The following is a 19,069-nucleotide window of genomic DNA, read 5'->3' as shown; positions in this document are numbered from 1 at the left end:
AAAGGGCGCGCGGACACTCTTTATCGGTCGATACGAGCCGGATGCGCCGGCGCTGCTACACATCAGCATGGAGACAACCAAGGCAAAACAAGTTCACATGCAAGAATCAATAACCTTCACTCGCATACAGTATGCAGTTATGTGCGCTTAAATATAAAAAAATAAACACGATGCGCCACAACTAACATACAATGCTATATATGGTCCCTGTAATTACTATATCACCATTGCGCCCCACGATGCATTGGGTAGTTGTCCGCTGTCATGCGCCATTGCCCCCTAAGCTCAATGATGATGACCTGTAACGGACCGTTGAGAGCTTTATGTGTACTCTTGGAAAACTAATGCTGCATGGGCTATTAGGTACTTCCGAAAGATTTTTAGCGCCGATTACTTCCGTTAAAATGACCCAAGCCTTTGAAGAAATTTGTTTATAACAGCGATTTCTACTCCAGGTTCAGCTTTCGCTATAAAGATGCTAATTTTGTTATTATTATTACAAGGTGATATTTAACTTGCCCTGTAAGGTTCTGGAGTGGCAAATGCATATCACGAGGTGAAGTACGAGTAGGCCTCCCGTATTAAAGACGCGGTCTTCAGACTGATTTGAACTTTTTTGTAAAACATTCATTTATAATACATGTTTTTTCGGTGATTGTACTTGCAATAGGTACTAGGGTCCAGCCACTCCAGTGACACTTACATAAGTGTACAATTTGATGGGCTACTTTAATTCTTTAGCAGATCTTCATACCTATTTCTGATTCAAAAAGATTATTATTATTATTATATGTTATTATATTTATATTTTATCGTATGCTACTTTTGTTTAGAGTGTTACAAATTATAGGTTGTTTTCGAAGACGCGTTTGTTCGTCCAGTTTCTTATGTTCGATATCAAAAGACAAACAAAGCAATAATGAAATAAGAAACTAAGGTACTAGTGCTAACTGTCCAGAAGTCGCAAATGTGTGTCATCTCATCACCTAACCCTTATACCTAACCGCAAAAAAGATTAACAAAACACATGTCATTAACCTAACTTGACTACAATAACAAATAAATGTTTGGTTGATTTGTACTTTCGGCTATCCAAGTATCAAATAGCTACTTTCCATGTTTTGTATTGATATATATGTAGATACTTTTGATTAAGAGCGTTTATACCGGGTGTGGCCTGTAATACGAGCAAATAATTAAAACATAGATCGTACTCGTCAAAATGTAGTTCAGCGACTTTTAAAACACTGCAATCAATGTACACCATCCTAGAACACAACTGACATCGCCTGTCACGCTACTAACATCATCCATTTTGCTTTACATTGCTTCTTCGAATAAACTTTAAAGTGCAATAAAAATTAAAAAACTAATTATTTTCAAAAGTCACTGAACTAATGTTGTTCATTTTGACGAGTATGATCTATGTTTTAATTATTTGCTCATATTACAGGCCACACCCGATATAGCGCATTCAGTTAAGTAAATTCACGTAAATGCTGAGCCGGTCTCCTTCTTTTCTCTGATATTAATAACGAAATCCAATTTAGGTCCAAAATTTCTAGATCTCATTTCCATTCACATCAATTCTCCAGCTTTTAAAGTACTTATTCTTTAATTCTTGTTGCCGCAATTTCGTTTGTAATCCGTTTGCACTTTTCCAGGATAAAAAATTAGGAAATTAAAGATCACTATCGTTTTATTAAAAATAGTGTTTGATATTAGGTACTCCCTCCCTACACGAAAACAAAGTTAGCCTCGTTACTATTTAGTTACTTTGGGATATTATTTATTGTAGATTATAGAGCTATATTCATATTACTCATCCTTTTTTGTACGGGCCCCAAAGTGTTGTAACCATTGCTACAAAAGCACCACTGTGCAGCAGGCCACAGCAGATTGTCAATAGCATTAAAAGTTATTGATACAGGTTGAAAAACAATAAAAAAATTATGCCAGGCGGGCCAGTTTGAGGACGGCTCTATATATGAATAGGTTTTATACAATAATCTTTCTATTTATTGCATACCTACTTATTATAGGCATACCTTCATGATTAGCTCGTGAATATATATTTAAAAGGTGATCATAGTAATTATTCAATTAATACCTAGAATATCGGACAAGCGATCAATTACCTCCTGTAACTGTCGATGATATGTGCTTACACGCATGAAACAACGCGTTATCTTGACAGATAACTGTTGACCGAGGCCCGGGAGATAAGGGTGCCCGAGCAAATAGTTTAGTTGACACAACATTTTAGTTGTTTGTGTGTTTAATGAAGGTTAATGTTTTCATTTTGATGTAGATACAAAAGTTAATGATGTTTGTAAGTAATCATCATCATCCCATCATCATACCAGCCTATATCGTCCCACTGCTGGGCACAGGCCTCCTCTCAGAACAAGAGGGCTTGGGCCATAGTTCCCACGCGGGCCCAGTGCGGATTGGGAACTTCACACACACCATTGAATTGCTTCGCAGATTTGTGCAGGTTTTCTCACGATGTTTTCCTTCTCCGCAAAGCTCGTGGTAAATTTCAAATGTAATTCCGCACATGAATTTCGAAAAACTCAGAGGTGCGAGCCGGGGTTTGAACCCACAACCCTCTGCTTGAGAGGCGATAGGTCAAACCACTAGGCCACCACGGCTTTTTTCTAGGCCACCACGGCTTTCTTTCAACATACATCACATAATTTATATATTTATCAATAAAAATTACAGCATTACAGTAAAAAAACCGATGTTATTTAAAATTTAATTACACAAAAAAAACTTCCTTAAACCACTTCCTTTTTTGGATTTGGTTAAAAAAAATACTTCTTGTTTTTAACGCGTCCCGTGCCGTTTGACCCTTTTTAACCGACTTCAAAAAAGGAGGAGGTTCTATGTTACAATGTTTGTATTTTTTTTATGTATGTTCACCGATTACTCAGTCAATTGTGGACCGATTTTCAAAATTATTTTTTTAATCGAAAGGGTATTCTTTTGAGGTAGTTCCATTGTCACCAAGTCAAGATCTGATGATGGGATCTTAAGGAAATCGAGGGCAAACATCAAATTTTATAGGCATACCTATGGCGATTTTGGCATTTTTAGCATTAAAATAAGCATTTACATTCAGAAAGTATCATTTCGTAACCTGGACCTGATTCAGAAGACTGTTGATGACCAATGGAACTCGTCAAAGCTAAGTAATGCTCGCTCGTCTATAAAAGATCATTATTAATATACATAGATAAGCGACTAAGAAGGAGCTTTAAGTTAATGATTCTTTCGAACTGATCTGATGCTGAAGCCAGAAGGTAGGCAACGTAACTATGTTATAAAACAACGTAACTAAGCTGTGTTTGGGCTTCATGGAATCGTTGTGAGATGTACTTTGGCTACAAATCACTAAAAAGTGAGAAATAAAGAATATTTTTTAACAAAAAAGTAAAACCGACTCCAAAAAAATAAAAAAAATAACAAAAAATGGAACCGACTACAAAACCCTTGAAAATATTTTTCTAGCACTAGTTAGGTACCTACTAGCTCGAAGTCGGTGTCTCAGCACGACCCAGCAGGATGGATTGAAACGCATAGTATTTAGGTGAGGTAGACGACTATTGTTCGATTCCTGCTGGCTCGTGCTGAGGCACCGATTTCGAGCTAGTAGGTACCTAGTGCTAGAAAATTATTTTCAAGGGTTTTGTAGTCGGTTCCATTTTTTGTTATTTTTTTGGAGTCGGTTTTTTACGTTCCTCTTTATTAAAGTCAGTTGAAAAGATTGACTGTTTCTGTTATAACATACTAAAATTCAAACTTCAGTATGATTGATAAGAATGATAGTTTTCACCTCGGCACCTCAAACAGGCAGGTTGTGAGACAAAGTAACTTTTTAATAAAAAAAAATAAAAGCTGAAGATAGTGTTGGGTCCACTCACGGAATTCCAAATATTTGAACTTCACTTTGATCTGTCACTTTCACTTCAACACGAAAAAAGCGAGAGATAGGATCAAATGTATTGATAACAATTTTAAATTAAATTTATGGTATTAAAAATACATCGATACCTAATAAATTACATGACAACGAAATATTTCCAAAATGTAAATTTTCCCGCTCTTTTAATAAAGTATGCAACCTCGTTGCACGAAAGCAGCTTCTCTTTTTTTTTTTTTATAAAAGACTTCCGTATACTACCTCTACAGTTGGAATAAATATTTGACAAATTGAATGAATTTGTAACAAATGTATTTATGTTTATGTAACGGAAATCTTAAAAAAAACAAATTTATAGGTTTAACAACATTTATAATACATTATACGTTTATTGTGCAACCTTTTTAATGACCCAAAGATGTGGCTTTTGTAGTATTAAAAAATAAGTATGACATAATTATGTTAAAAGAAGTTCTAAGTTAAAATTACAATGCATGTTATGAGTGATGAGATTTGTATTGTACCTACCTACTTACTGGACACTTTTTCGTTTCTAATTCAAAACCTCTCTATTTACCGCTTTTCAACAATGTCTTCAAATATTCGTATAATTATTGAGTAAGGGTTTTAAATGTGATTATTATATTTGTTTCTTAATAATATAATATAATCCATATTAAAAATAATAAATAATAATAAATAAATATCATAGGACACAAAAAATTGTGTTTGTTTTGTAAACAGGTAGGTTTATGTGGTTTTATTCTTATGTTACATTTAAACTATGCTCTCGCTGCTCTGGTGAAAAATTGTATGTGTCACACGAGACCAAAGTTTTTTTGCATCTCGTATGTTTGAATCCCTTGCTACTCTCAGGATTCTAACCTAGAATCACTCGCTGATGCCCGTGATTCAATTATAGAATCCTTCGTTTACTCGGGATTCAAAATCAACACTCGAAACAAAAAACAACTTTGCTCACTTGTTGCACAAATAACTATTTTTGTGAATGTATTAGGTATGGCTTTTATTTTATTCATCAGATAATACAGATAACCTAATCTATACATTTAGGTACTTACAAACTCAAAGACGTTTTGATAATAAATTCAACTTAAGCCCATGATAGGTGTGCAGTTTTATTACAATTTCTATTGGTAACATGGAGTACCAATCTGAATGCAGTAAGGGTTACAAAGTTACCTAAGTCTAATATTTATTTGATCAATAATAATTAACATTCCACTTCTTTCGACCGTAATTGTTTTTGTAGATCACAAATGTATATATGAATACCATTCCAATATTATTGTATTAACTAGGTATTTAATGAAGGATGTTTCTAAACAGTGCTTCATATTATACACGCACACACAAAGTATCTGGGGATCAATAGGTATATCGAATTCCCTACTCTACTAACTCGTTTAAGCCCTAAGTACACATTTGGTAACAGAACAGTACTTAGCATATCACGTTAATATTTTGCTAAGGACGCTGGCTAAGCAACTAGGTACTTGTTCTGTTAGCTTTACTGAATACTTGATTATTCTTATTTCTGATCTACACGGATCATAGTTTACAATAGAGTGCAATTTAAACACTGAAAGCACGTCAGTCACATCAATAAGTAGATACCATCTATTGATCTTGTGTAATGTAGAATAAAATTAAATAACATTTAATTTAATTCATTCGCGGTTGTCAACGGGTGCGGGTGTAGGCACCGTTTTACTATACAACAGGTACCTATGTAATGAGGGCTATCGTTTTTTGTCTCACTAGATGGCGCACTGTTGCGTGAGGTTTTTAAGTATGGTTTTGAAAGTCTGTTATTACGGGCGTGAAAACAAAGTTTAGATTAAAATCATATTTAATACACCTTAAAACCGTACCATATAAATATCGAGCATGCCACAGTGTTGCATAGTCCCCGTTTTGTTCGGAAAAAAGGGAGGACAAAGGTTTCCGAAAGACAAAACTGTCTCAAAACACAGTCATTCATTGCCCCGGAACGCATATTTGCCATAATTAATTTCAGATATTGCAAAATATTCACAAAATTTATCTAATTATAAATAAACCCGCGTAGCTCACCCAAAAACTATGAGATTTGACATTTCGGAGACCTCACGCTACACTAGCGCCTCTAGTGGCGAATTCATACGCGATAGCCCTCATTGTACCGATTGCTAGCGCTATTAAATTTAATAACAGAATGAAGATTGAGCAACGCCATGGACGCTGAGAAGGCATAGGTTGCTCGCGCAATATTGCAGTCAGCCGTTAACCCGTCGCTCGCACGTGGTTGAGTAACATAGACAGAGGTATTCATACCCACACAGCTCTGTTTAACTTTAACAACAATAACCAGGACAGCCTTTGAAAATATCACTTCGGATTTACCAGCTAGAAAAGCTGAAAGTGGATCGAAACTTTTATACGAAATTGTTACCATTTCCAAGCGTTTTACATCAAAAATGTCAGTGCTAATAAAAGCGATATATAAATTATCCAGTCGTTTGTAAAATTAACTTACCTTAAAACAAAAAATAAATTATAATGACGAGTAAGGTATGGGCTAATCCCGGGAAAAATAAGTTACCTACCATGAATTGACATTCGATGGTTTCCTGGACAGGTACCCATTTGAATCTCGCCACGGCTGTTTTGTTGGTGTGGACTGGTTGTGTACTAGTAAATACTTTAGGCGTATTTTACCGTCTATTTATATGCAATGCTCCGTAAGTATATACTGACCGGCAATTTTCTCATTTTGCTACTCTTAGTAGGTAATATAGTGTATTATCAAAATGAAATAAGGAAATGAGGGCCATTGTGTTTCCTGAGATACGGTAAACTGCTCGATTATTATGATAACAATCTGGAATTACATGTCTCCAACTGTTCAAATTGACAATATTTTTGTTTTCAATAACCGGAACTTGTAATAGGCAGTAATTTAATCTGTATTATTCGCAATCTTATCCTGATCGTGCGTGACACATTTTTTTACCGAATAGTTTTTACTCATTTACAATACGAAATAGGTAAATAGACCTAGATTTACGCAATACAATAGTCAGGTAGGTACATTTTCGCAAAATAGGCTAAGAGTAAGTGGTTTATTCATTTATTTCTGTTGCAGATGCGAAGAATAGCGGAGTTCAAACGCGACAACGCGTCTTTGTTGGACAACTTGTTGCCTGACCAGGAGCAGGACGCCTTCCTCAACCATAAAGTGGTCAATGTCATGAAGGGCCGCGACCACAAGGGCCGCCGAGTTCTTATCGTCAACGTCGGAGGTAATTATTACTTGAAACGCCATATGTCGTTAATTTTGTACCTATTGACCACATGAATTACATTTTAAACGATATTTTGTCGTAAATTCGTACTAATGATATCATTCTCATTATAATTGATTTGAACGTAATTTTTGCCAGTGACATTGTTTTTTTTCGCCATTTATATTCCAAAATATGAAAAGATACAATGTGCTTGGTTACACGTAAGTACTTCGTTATTTACTGTTGAAATTATAAACGAGTAGGTACTTACTTACGCTTATCATTTGCATAACTACAATGTGTTTAATCTAATTCTGAGGATTATTAGATAATTTCGATACGTCACAGTGTGGTAATTCGGTCACTTATCTTTTTGACACTTTTATTACGGATGAAAGTGGGATTAATATATTTAATCATGATTGCGATTATACATATTTGTCATACTTATAGAAATGTAATTCATCATCATCATCTCAGCCGTAGGACGTCCACTGTTGGACATAGGCCTCCCCCATATACCTCCAGTCGCTTCGATTGGCAGCGGCCTGCATCCACCGTGAACCCGCGGCTTTAACCAGGTCATCCGTCCATCTCGTTGGTGGACGTCCTACGCTGCGCTTGCCAATCCGCGGAGAAATGTAATTAATTATGATTATTGCAACAACTTTGGTCTACTGTTACTTAATCGAGAATTCGTTCCTCTATTCCGGTCGATCTTAGTATTATTTCAGATTATCAAAATTATTTTCGTCAATCAAGAACACATAGAAAATAAAAGGTATCGCGCAAATATTACATATTATTCAGTGGGTACTCAAGTTTCTGGAAGAAAAACACCTACAGAATAAGTATACATGCGAAAGTCCTTATTTATGTAATGCTAAATAGTAAATCTACCAAAATAAAATAAAAACGTAAATAAAATAAATACAGTCACCACACGGCCACCTTCCGACCAATGGCAAGTGGCAACAATTCCGTACACCAAAAATATGTTAACACGACTATCATCAAGCGCGGAAGTACATATTTAGATGTTTTTGAACATCGGCATGTTTTTGAATTTTCGATGTTAAGGGGCTGTTTCACCATCCATTGATTAGTGTTAACTGCCGGTTAAATGTGATGCCGTCTCTATTTGTTTTGTTCGAATAGACGGAGACGACATCACATTTAATCGTTAACACTAATCAATGGATGGTGAAACAGCCCCTAAGTATCTTAGCCGTGTCAACCGTGTGTAAAATAGGTTTTAGAGCACCTACCTATGAAGTACAATATTATTATGCAATAAAAAAACTAAGCATTAGGTACTACATTATTGTTCTTATCGCGAAACCAATCATTAAATTTAATTATGGTTAAATCTCAATGTCAACCATAGCATACCTAAGTTTAACAAATTTATTAAATTATAGTGGGGCAAATATACATTTATTTAGAAAGCAAGACTGGCAGTAATATCCAGAGCCTAATACGGTATTTGACTATTTTTATATGTTTTATAAAATAAAACTTCACAATGCCTGTTATCGAATCTATAAAGGTTTGAAATAAAAGATTAGAAAGAGAAAGACATATTGGCAAGTGATGTCACACGCCAGTACCGCCATACTTGCTGCATAAAAAAAAGCGTTTAAGTAAGACAAAAAGATTTTTCAAAAAATCATTATAACTCCAGTTTTCAACCGATTTAAGTTTTCTCTTCGCTAAACACTGTATGTATATTCTATATTTTCATAATATATAAGACATGGCAAATTCAGGAGTTGTCAAATACCGTAATAACATAGTAAAACTATGGTAATAATGTAGGTACAAGTGTAACAAACGCTGAATTTATTAAAATAGGCTGTATTTACATAACAAGAATTCTAAAACTGACAGGTACTTAATGAGTAATATGAGTGAAGTCGATTGCTTATCCAATCTTAGTGTTCGTCGAATAAGTAGTATTTTGCTACAGATACTACGTATGGAGTAAGGTGCACACCATGGTGAACCGAATTTAAACCAACGATCTGTGCACATCATATCTGTTTGAAGACGCCTTGTATAGTTTTTTTTCGAAGGAGTTGGAGGCTCATGAATCCTGCCAAGCCGGTCTCGGCAGCATGCCCGACTGACTTTGTATAGTTAGGCGTGATAGAGATATATCAATCAGGTTGTCTGTTTTTGAAGGTACTTGGAACCCTAAGAAGGTGACGGCGGACCAGCTGTTCCGGCTGTTCTACTTAATCCACGAGGCGGCCATGCTGGAGCCCGAGTCCCAGGTGCGCGGCACCGTCGTTGTGATGGACTTCCACAACATGGGCTGGACGCAGGTGAGGACAATGACCTAACCAATATTCTAGCAGGCAAGCGCAGCTAGTTCAGCCAAGTCTTTTAGACGCTACGTCTTTGAAATGAAAAGTAAAAATTCTTTGGATATTGTCATTTCAAAGTAACTTCCAATAACGAAGTTATAGAAAAGTTTAAAAATTCCCGACATTGTTTTGTTTTCAAATATTGAACTTCTTATGGTTCAATATTTGAAAATTGCCTGAATCGATTAAATGAAACTTAGCTAGGAACTATCTCGCATAGCTTTCGAATGAAAAAAGGCATCAAAATCAGTCCATCTATTTGGCAGTCACAGACAGACACACATAGCGGTTAAACTTATAAATTATAATACTCATTTTTTGAGTTGGGGTTAAAAAATATTGAAACAATTTGATTAAACTTAACTAAGAACCGAGGCGAGATAGCTTTTTATAAAAATTATAAAAATAACTGCGTCTGTATCTGTTAGAGCGCTACGATACGAGTACCACAGATATAAGTGTTAAACTGAATCGGGGGTTAAAAAGAGCCCTACTAACCTCCAGTACCATGTACCATGTACTACCATGAGTTAACAGTGACCGTACTCGATAGCGACGGCGTAAATAATTTGTAGAGGCGCTGTACAATTCCCCATACAAATAATTTACGTCGTCGCTATCGAGTACGGTCACTGTAAACTCATGGTAGTGGTATAGGACATTTCCAAGTGTACCTATTTAGAATGCTATCGTATTTGTTATTAATTAACTGGGGAGGTATTCTGTTTTGTATTTTCTAAGACACTGAGAATGTAGTTAAAAGCAAGACGATAATTTTTGTGGTATTAAGGTCAATTAAATAGAACTATTTAAATTCATAATATAACAATAAGCATTAAATTAAATAAAAACTGTCCTAAACTTAAAATACTTACTTACATAAAATAAAAATAATTTGTACGTAAAACGATCTTTAGATAAGAATAATCAGCATTATACAAGTAGCATTATTTAAGGTTTATCTTAAATCATATCATTATAATTGGTTACCTATTGCGTTCCTTCCCTTCGCGGGCCGGCCTATTTCATCATAGGTATTTCTTCACCTGATGTATGATTTCCTTTAATCTTTTTTAAAGATCATAACGACTCTAATACACGTATTACAATTGTTATTTTTATGTTGAATCATGTTTTCTTCCTAGATATAAAGTAAGTAGCAGCTATGGAAGTAAATGGAGATTCTTTGTTATTGTAGCTAAATAATGCGTGATTATACATATTGTGTTGCGTTTTATGAAACCTAGATTGAGTGCGGCGCACGTTTTAAAACAAAGGTGCCAAGCGTCGACGGCCTCTGTGTCTATTGTCTTAGGGTTCATTGAAGCTTGCGCAGGTGGCTTGGCACGATACCGTACTGCTTGAATAAGTACAAAAAAATTAGGTCGTATGTAGAGCAAAAGTTTACCAGGCCGTTCTTACTTCTTCCTATGTATGTTTACTACTTTCGGATAAGTTATGACAGCGTGCGTTGAATAGAAGACTCAAGTTAATTTCAGTATTTGGGTAGTTGTACTTGTACTGGCGTTTCAACTGCTATCCATATCCTGATGCATTATCATTATATTGAAAAAATGAGCCACACTGAACTTAACCCCTCGTATGCTTAGACGCGTATCCGTGCCAGTTCATGAACTGCGTAAGCACGAATACGTTCCAAATCGACTACGCTGAAATTACAACTTTAGAAAGAAATTTTCAAAATACTAAAATACGAAGCGGGCAACCTCTACTGAAGTAAAGTTGCCGCACCGAGGTTTCAAATTCTGAAACGGCTCCCGCATACGAGGGGTTTAGGAGTTTATGATGTATAGTAATACAGTGTGCTTACGATACAACATCAAGTTATTAAAATGTGCTGACTGTAGCTTATTTCTTCAATATAACTATGCAGCAGGATACTATTAGCGGTGATACGGTAGTAAAAGTAAAAGTATGGGTAGGATGGGTAGGTGCAACACTTGCAGTAAGTAAATTATCTTTGAACTTTAAACAATGCGTAACGTAAACAAGGCCGCGAAAAATGTAATTGTAACGCAGTTATTGTTAGCTAAATACCTGCCACTGTAACGAACTACGCCGCGAGCGATAACGAGTAAATATAACTCACCATATATCACGCATACTCGTAAAGAAAGAGTGTTTATCCACAGTTTGGTTGTCTGATTAGGATAAATCTTTGTTTTTGTTCTCGAATCAATTTTGCTATAGGTACATATATACCGCACCTTATCGTGTAGGGCATTTTTCCAGTTAACAAAAGTGATAACGGCCGTCAGCTGTCCTCACTTTCACTTTTCACTTGTTTTGTGTACACTCGAAGCGCACGCGCGCACTGCATGGTAATTCGATGCAGCGCAGACAATATTTATAATAGGGAGGTACGGCAAAAACTCTCCAAGTGCCAGCGTGTATAATGCATAATCCTCATCAAAACAAACTAAGTAAGTGTGAACCCGCAAAGCTATTCCTTTGTTATGCCTATATTTATGTTAGTATGTCCCTATATATTTTTTAAATGAAAATCACGTTTTCTTGTTGCACTTTTGGCTTCGCATGAATCATTCCCGTATTTAACAAAGTATGATACCAGTACGAGTACAAAGTGTAAATGCTCTTATGTTTAACAAAGACTCATTATGCACGACGGCTCCGGCTCTCTTTCTATTGTCTCTTTATTTATTTGTATTGTAGGTATTTAAAACACTCATTTGTTTTATGTTACAAAATTGTAAATTAACGAAAGCATTAAATAGTAAATATCAATAATGGACATCGCTAACAGGATCCTCGATATCTCTGAGACCTTCGTGAAACAATTTAACGATTGAGTCACGTTGATAGATATGTACCTACTTACCTAGAGCTACCTACTGCTAACCATAACTCTAACACGTGTACATAGGTTTAATTTATGCTTATGAATCGTCAATCTGGATTTCATTAGCCTAACACTTAGAATTAGTACCGATTACCTAAGTATGTAGATATCCTATCTATGCAGCTAGCCTTATGGGCACTTTTCTACAGGGACAAGACTTGGGCGAATTGTGTATATAGTTAAGTTATTTTTCACTACTCATGCTCTTAAAATTTTACTTTAGTCTCTGCATATAGGGACTAAATCTCCTTTTTATTCTCTAGGGATTAAAGTATTTTTTAAAATTTACGTTGGATACCCCTAAACAGCCAACACGGTGTTTGTGAATGGAGGATTTTTAGGCGTGGATAAATAACCTCAAAATGACAACTGTGCAAAAAAAAAAACACGATTTAATTTCGTGACACACAATTAATGATTACGAATATCAATCTATTCAATTCATTTCATTATGCCTAGTCCAATGAGGGCTATCGCGTATGAATTCGCCACTAGAGGCGCTAGTGTAGCGTGAGGTCTTCGAAATGTCAAATCTCATAGTTTTTGGGTGAGCTACGCGGGTTTATTTATAATTAGAATATTTTGCAATATCTGAAATTAATTATGGCAAATATGTGTTCCGAGGCAATGAATGTCTTTGTTTTGAGACAGTTTTGTCTTTCGGAAACCTTTGTCCTCCCTTTTTCCGAACAAAACGGGGACTATGCAACACTGTGGCATGCTCGATATTTTTATGGTACGGTTTTAAGGTGTATTAAATATGATTTTAATCTAAACTTTGTTTTCACGCCCGTAATAACAGACTTTGAAAGCCATATTTAAAAACCTCACGCAACAGTGCGCCATCTAGTGAGACAAAAAACGATAGCCCTCATTAGTTTTTTTTGAAACTGCTGGCTAAATATGCAAGCTTTTAAAGCGTCACTTCATAAACAATAAAATAAAAGAAAAAACCACGCAACAATTTTTTTTGCTATTTGAATTTTGAACAGATCAGGACAGGTCCATTAGTCGAGCGTACGTTTTTAAAAAGTAATATTGTGATTTTGAACAAACATTGTTTTTTTCCTCGCATGAATGCGAAGAAAAAACTGAGACTGAAGTGAAAAGTAGTGTTTAACGCGAGATTAAGTAAACAACTATATGGCCACTCGAACTATAGCCACCCTCGCTTAGCTCGGTGGCTAAACGTCTCGTGTCATTATGGCTTGTTTTAGTCCCTTGTTGAACAATCTACTATTTAAGATAGCTTTTAATTTCAGTTGTACCATTACTGTTACATTCCAACAATTAGATATATCTATAAAAATTATAAACTCACATTGTACGTAACTTGTAACAGCAACGGACATAAAGAGTATCCCTTAATTTTCGTAAACATCTTCACTGCTGTTAAACTTCATCTAATAATCATTTGTTTCTAAATCACGTTTCTGTCACCATTGTTCCCGGAGCATTGTCGATACAATCGGTTGCCCAATTGTTATGGTCGAGTTCCTCGTCTTAATTACCAATAAAACAGTGCACCGTTATATAACAATAATTTTGTTTAAATATAGATCCCAAGGTCAAAAAGCGCGATAACCTTGCGATTATTGAAAGTCTGAAAGATACATCATCTTATTAAACGAAATGCATTGAGACGACACATTATCCGACGGTCAATGAATCGATCTCCGAGGAAAATGTTAGGCGATTCAGGGTTTCGGCTCAAGGGTCCTCACGTCCGAGGCTAGTACTATACAATAAAACAACGTTTATTCCGGTTATAATGTGGCATGTTTGGAAATTCGAGATGCATCGTACGCTCATGATCGACCCAGTTTGTAAATAAGACCAAGGGTGCGTAGATATCTCTTCTCTTATTGCGTGCGTCAGTATTGAAAACATCTCGCGAATTCGCTGATGTCGCTTGGGCTGTCTGCGGTGCCAATTTTGGCTGGGATTTACGTGGAGATTCCTCAGATAGGTCAATATTTTAGTTATACATCCGTCCTTTATCACGGGACGGTAAAGGAAGTGTGTTTTCCTCTCCACTTGTTTGAGATCGCAAACACTGAGAGTGGGTAAACACTAGACAAATGAACGGGTTATTTTATTACCACCCTGCTGCCCGCGTCTCCGATGTTCGCGACGCCTGCGTCTGCGGTCAGCTGAAGCGAGGCCGTGATCTATCAAGTACACATAGTTTACTGCGTGCGTTTTATATGAAAATAATACCGAACCAAGAAAATAAGATCAGAAATAGAAAGCATTTAGTAAGTAGGTACCATCAGCTAAATATGTGGTCTACCACCCTAAAGTTGATAGTCGTTTGCGTGTCATAAAACAATAATGCCAATAGATTAAATTGTTATGTATAATAATGCCAATTTCTTGTGTTTACATTAGGAAGTTTTAACTCAAAAAAGTTCGCTGAGAACGAATGTTATTATACTTAGGTATTTACTTATTATCGGTCACATGGGACAATCCATTAATGTCATTGATAACAATAATTTCAATAAGTAAATACAAATAGGCACTGGCAGATTGTTAGCTTAGCAACAATGAAATATAGATTAACTCAGAAACGTCTAGGTAATTTTGACTATACATAAGTTCGTCATTACGAGATAAAATTCCTACGTTATTTAATTCAGTTATCAACACTAATAATACCACCAGCACCTTACATAATGGACGTCCAGATATTGAGAGCTTGAACAGTGACAAGTGACTACTTTATTTCAGCTATTAATAACTACCTATTTGCACGCCAGAATTTCTAATAAATAAGTAATTATAGTTACCTTCGAAGATAGAGTCACTTTAGAATATGAATCACATTTATTATCTAATCCGTGGGAATTTCAGAACATCCGATCTTAGTGCATCTCTAGGATCGTCAAAGAATGTCTGCTAAGCTTCAGTCTCTACCTCAAGTAGTTCAGGCCGTGCGTTGTTTTGAGCCAGTAAATCAGTAACGTTACTCTTTCATAGTTTCAAGATGATGCATTTCATAAGTCCAATGGTAAATAAAGAACCACGAATGGATTTAAATATCTGTTAATAAGGTAATCAGTATGAACTCACTTTTTGACTGTCCTTAACTGAATGCTCCCTCTCATCCACTCAAAGGTCGACTGGTAGAGAACCCTTAAAGGGATAACTTTGCCTTTATACATCTATCACAACTGTGTCAGTTGTGTTTGTTTATTTATTTTGTAAAACAAAGAGTTTAAATATGTACATACAAACAGTCAAGGGCATAAATATCTATACAGCCATAGCATCAAATATTTCTACATCGTCCTTATGGTTAGTGGCATAAAGGTGTATAGATATTTTTGATGTGTTGGTAACGCATATACTCGTATATTTATGCCCTTGACTGTACAAAGGGTCAACCGACTAATGCCTGCGCAATATATTGTATGGTGTATCAATAGTGCTTAAGTACCTATTAATATCTCTATCTTTTCAGACCATGGGGCTGACCCCGGCGTTCTCCAAGCGCCTGCTGACGTTCATCCAGGACGCGATGCCGCTGCGGCTGAAAGAGGTGCACTTCGTCAAGCAGCCCATGGTCTTCAATGTGGTCTGGAACATGTTCAAGCCTTTCATTCGCGAGAAGCTGAAGAACAGAGTAAGTATATCTTAAAGTAGGTAGATAACCAAAAAAATAATTGGACGTATTTTAGCAAAAACGTTCCAAAGCATTTGCCTATTTCATGAAAAAATAAAATAAAAATAAACATTGTTTTTTTGAGACCAATGCCAATTGTCAGGTGTTATTTTCACTGCCGTATCCACCCACCCACAGGTCGATTCACAAGAGCTGGCACGAATGGATTGAACGAAAGTAATCCCACTTAGATATTTTTGTAGAACAAAATACTGATTTATGTCATTTTCATATTTATTTGTCTGAAGTGTATTCAAATAAGTAACACATAGATAATTTCATTCATTCATTCAATCCATTCGCGCCAGCTCTTGTGAAGCGATCTATACTCGTACCTACTTAAGTCTTTTCGTCGAAATAAATGCTAAAGAGATTGTTGCCACTCATTTAAATAATACTAACACTAGTCTCTCAAATCAAGATAGTTATAAGATGGAAAATGAGTCCCAATGTTTATAAATAAGTTAAAGTTAAATCAAATACCTAAGCGTCATGTGAGCAGCCAATCACTCAGATAATTTATCACTCATTGAGATTTTAGACATAAAGGACTGGACAAAAAAACAATAGACAATTCTCAGAATATTATTCAGTAGCTGAAGTCTTTCAGTAGTTCAGTCTTTCGTACATCAATCTTGGCTTAGGCTGAACTAATGATTGTTGTTTTTCAGATCTTCTTCCACGGCTCGAAGATGTCGTCCCTGCACGAGCATCTGGCTCCCTCTCACCTGCCGGCAGATTACGGCGGTGAGTTGCCCGCCATCGACTACTCCGGCGCCGACTGGTATCCCGTCATCAACGAGGTGCTGCCCCACATCGAACGGTGGAACACCTACGGGTTCGCGAAGACCACATAAACTTAGCGTAAACGGTGAGGGTCATACATGGAGAGGACAATACATTAAACGCAGCTTTTCTCAGTGCGAGATGGTTGCAGACGGACATACGTACAAACAAATACACGTTTCTGACTCTGTGTATGATCCATGAGAGGCCGCGATTGCGACTCTTGTAAGCAGTTTAGTAGCACAAAGATACAATGAGCATGGCCGCTCAGGACTCTGAAACTCTTTGGGCGTGGATGTATACACTGGAGTTGTAAAAAGTAACTTTAGAGGTTTGCCTATAGGAACAACCAATGAGGGTTTCTGTGCCAGGTTAGTTAGCGCTAGTATCATGAGAGCCGTTTGGTAACTTTGATTATTTTCATCACACTTGCTCGTAAACAGTGTCGTAACATGCAGGCTACCTTGGTTGCAACCCCCCCAAATAAAACCCTCGACCTAAATGTGCTTGTCATGAAACCCGTTGTTGGTAAATGAGTCATTGCGCGTACACATTTTCTTGTCATGAAGCCCAAGGTCGGTAAATGAGTCAATGCCCGTACTGATGCTGCTGCGCGCGCTGCTGCAGAAGCACATGCACACGCACGTTGCAGCTCATGCTGCGGGAGGGCTAGGGGGAGGGCGGCGCTGCCAAGAGCGCAGCCTAAGGTATCGCCAATATTTGGAACAATTATATATTTTTTTCTTTTAGAAATATAAAAATTTACTCCCAAATGTGATGAAAAACATTGTATGTCGCACGGGCGGTACTAGAATTACGAACATTGACTCATTAAAGCCCTCAGTCTTCGACTTCGGACTTCTAATAGACTCTCGTTCGTAATTCCTTATTTACCGGCCTTAAGACACAATGTACTATTGTGACACGTTTGTGATTGGTTAATCGCAAGCAAGACTGTAAAGTCAAACGGACCTCACGATACTGACGCCATCTAGCGGTATTTCGCCTGTCAAGCGACCCTCGTTTGATAGACACAAAGAAACAGAATACAAACAAGAACATTCCGATTTTATTATATTGACTGAAAATAATTGTTTTCGTTTCCTGTATCGTTCCCCTATCCCACGCAAACAATTACGCTTGTTAATCAATGGTTAATTACTCCTATATGATCGCATTGTAGGTGTACTACACGAGTATCAATACAGCATTTCGATCCTAAGAATCATTCGTCAAACGACCGTCCATCCGATTATCCGAGTCCTGATAAGGGGCCAGTAGGTTAAGTTAGACGATTGCCATAACCGAGGTCATCCTGAGCAGCATGCCTGTTAAACAAAAGACTACTGTTTCAGATGAGGGTTCATAGATAGTAACGGTTTCGTGAGTGAATGTAAAATTATAACAGGGAAGTAGTTTTTTTTAGTTTTAAGAAGTAATTAATTATTTTTTATAATTGAGTAATTTTGATCAATTAAATACCAAAATAGTAGTATAAAAGCTCTACTCTATCGTAGGCTTTAATTTTTCATTTTATAAAATCAATGTAAGTAGGCAACAGCAAGTCAAATAGATAATCATAATCAAATATGTTCTGTAATTCATATATAATTCCAATTCCATATTATTTATTTCTCAAAAGATTGAATTTATAAGTAGTCAGCATCCCCGTGGTTTTATTTTATAAATATTCTTAAGTTTTAAGTAGAAACTGTTCTATGTTTTATATAGTTATTTTATAACGCATGCATGGCTGTGGCTGCGATATCTAAAATGTTAGTGTGATATTCTGATACAAGCAATTATTTGACATTGAATATTATAATGTAAATGTTATGTACATCATTGTTTAAATAATGTTAAGCTAGAATGTTTGAATAATTTGGTGAAAAAGCGAGCGAGTTTCATGACAAATTGTTATTTTTACTAAAGAAGAATGTTTATATTTTAGAGCTAAAATATTTTAGCTGTGACATAAACGTGTGCCTTAATAATTATAATACAAATATTCCTAGGCTGTGAATGTTACATAGTATGCGTGTCAGTTGTAAATCACATATTCATCAAAATGTAGATATTTTAATGTAACGTAATAATGCTATCGACTGAGATGTGGCAGAATGCTTTCGGTAATCTTTTATCCATACT

General features: G+C 36.2%; 1 protein-coding gene and 1 long non-coding RNA gene across 2 annotated transcripts in view; one reads left to right on the top strand and one right to left on the bottom strand.

Moving 5' to 3' along the window:
• Window positions 1-7,047, bottom strand: part of LOC141426817 (uncharacterized) — a 62,355-nt gene extending 55,308 nt beyond the window's left edge. Inside the window, exons 1-2 of the long non-coding RNA XR_012451261.1 lie at window positions 6,538-7,047; window positions 5,678-6,346 (exon numbers count right to left, since the gene is read on the bottom strand). This is a non-coding gene — a long non-coding RNA (uncharacterized lncRNA). The remainder of the gene's footprint in view (window positions 1-5,677; window positions 6,347-6,537) is intronic.
• Window positions 1-17,662, top strand: part of LOC141426815 (clavesin-1) — a 29,663-nt gene extending 12,001 nt beyond the window's left edge. Inside the window, exons 3-6 of the mRNA XM_074086001.1 lie at window positions 7,077-7,233; window positions 9,403-9,545; window positions 15,935-16,096; window positions 16,807-17,662. Of these exons, the coding sequence (XP_073942102.1) occupies window positions 7,077-7,233; window positions 9,403-9,545; window positions 15,935-16,096; window positions 16,807-16,992 (648 nt within the window). The 3' untranslated portion in view covers window positions 16,993-17,662. The remainder of the gene's footprint in view (window positions 1-7,076; window positions 7,234-9,402; window positions 9,546-15,934; window positions 16,097-16,806) is intronic.
• The last annotated feature ends 1,407 nt before the right edge of the window (window positions 17,663-19,069 follow it).

Source organism: Choristoneura fumiferana, chromosome 3 (assembly GCF_025370935.1).
Source record: "Choristoneura fumiferana chromosome 3, NRCan_CFum_1, whole genome shotgun sequence".
Lineage (NCBI taxonomy): Eukaryota > Metazoa > Arthropoda > Insecta > Lepidoptera > Tortricidae > Choristoneura > Choristoneura fumiferana.
This window is presented reverse-complemented; position numbering and strand designations above follow the sequence as displayed.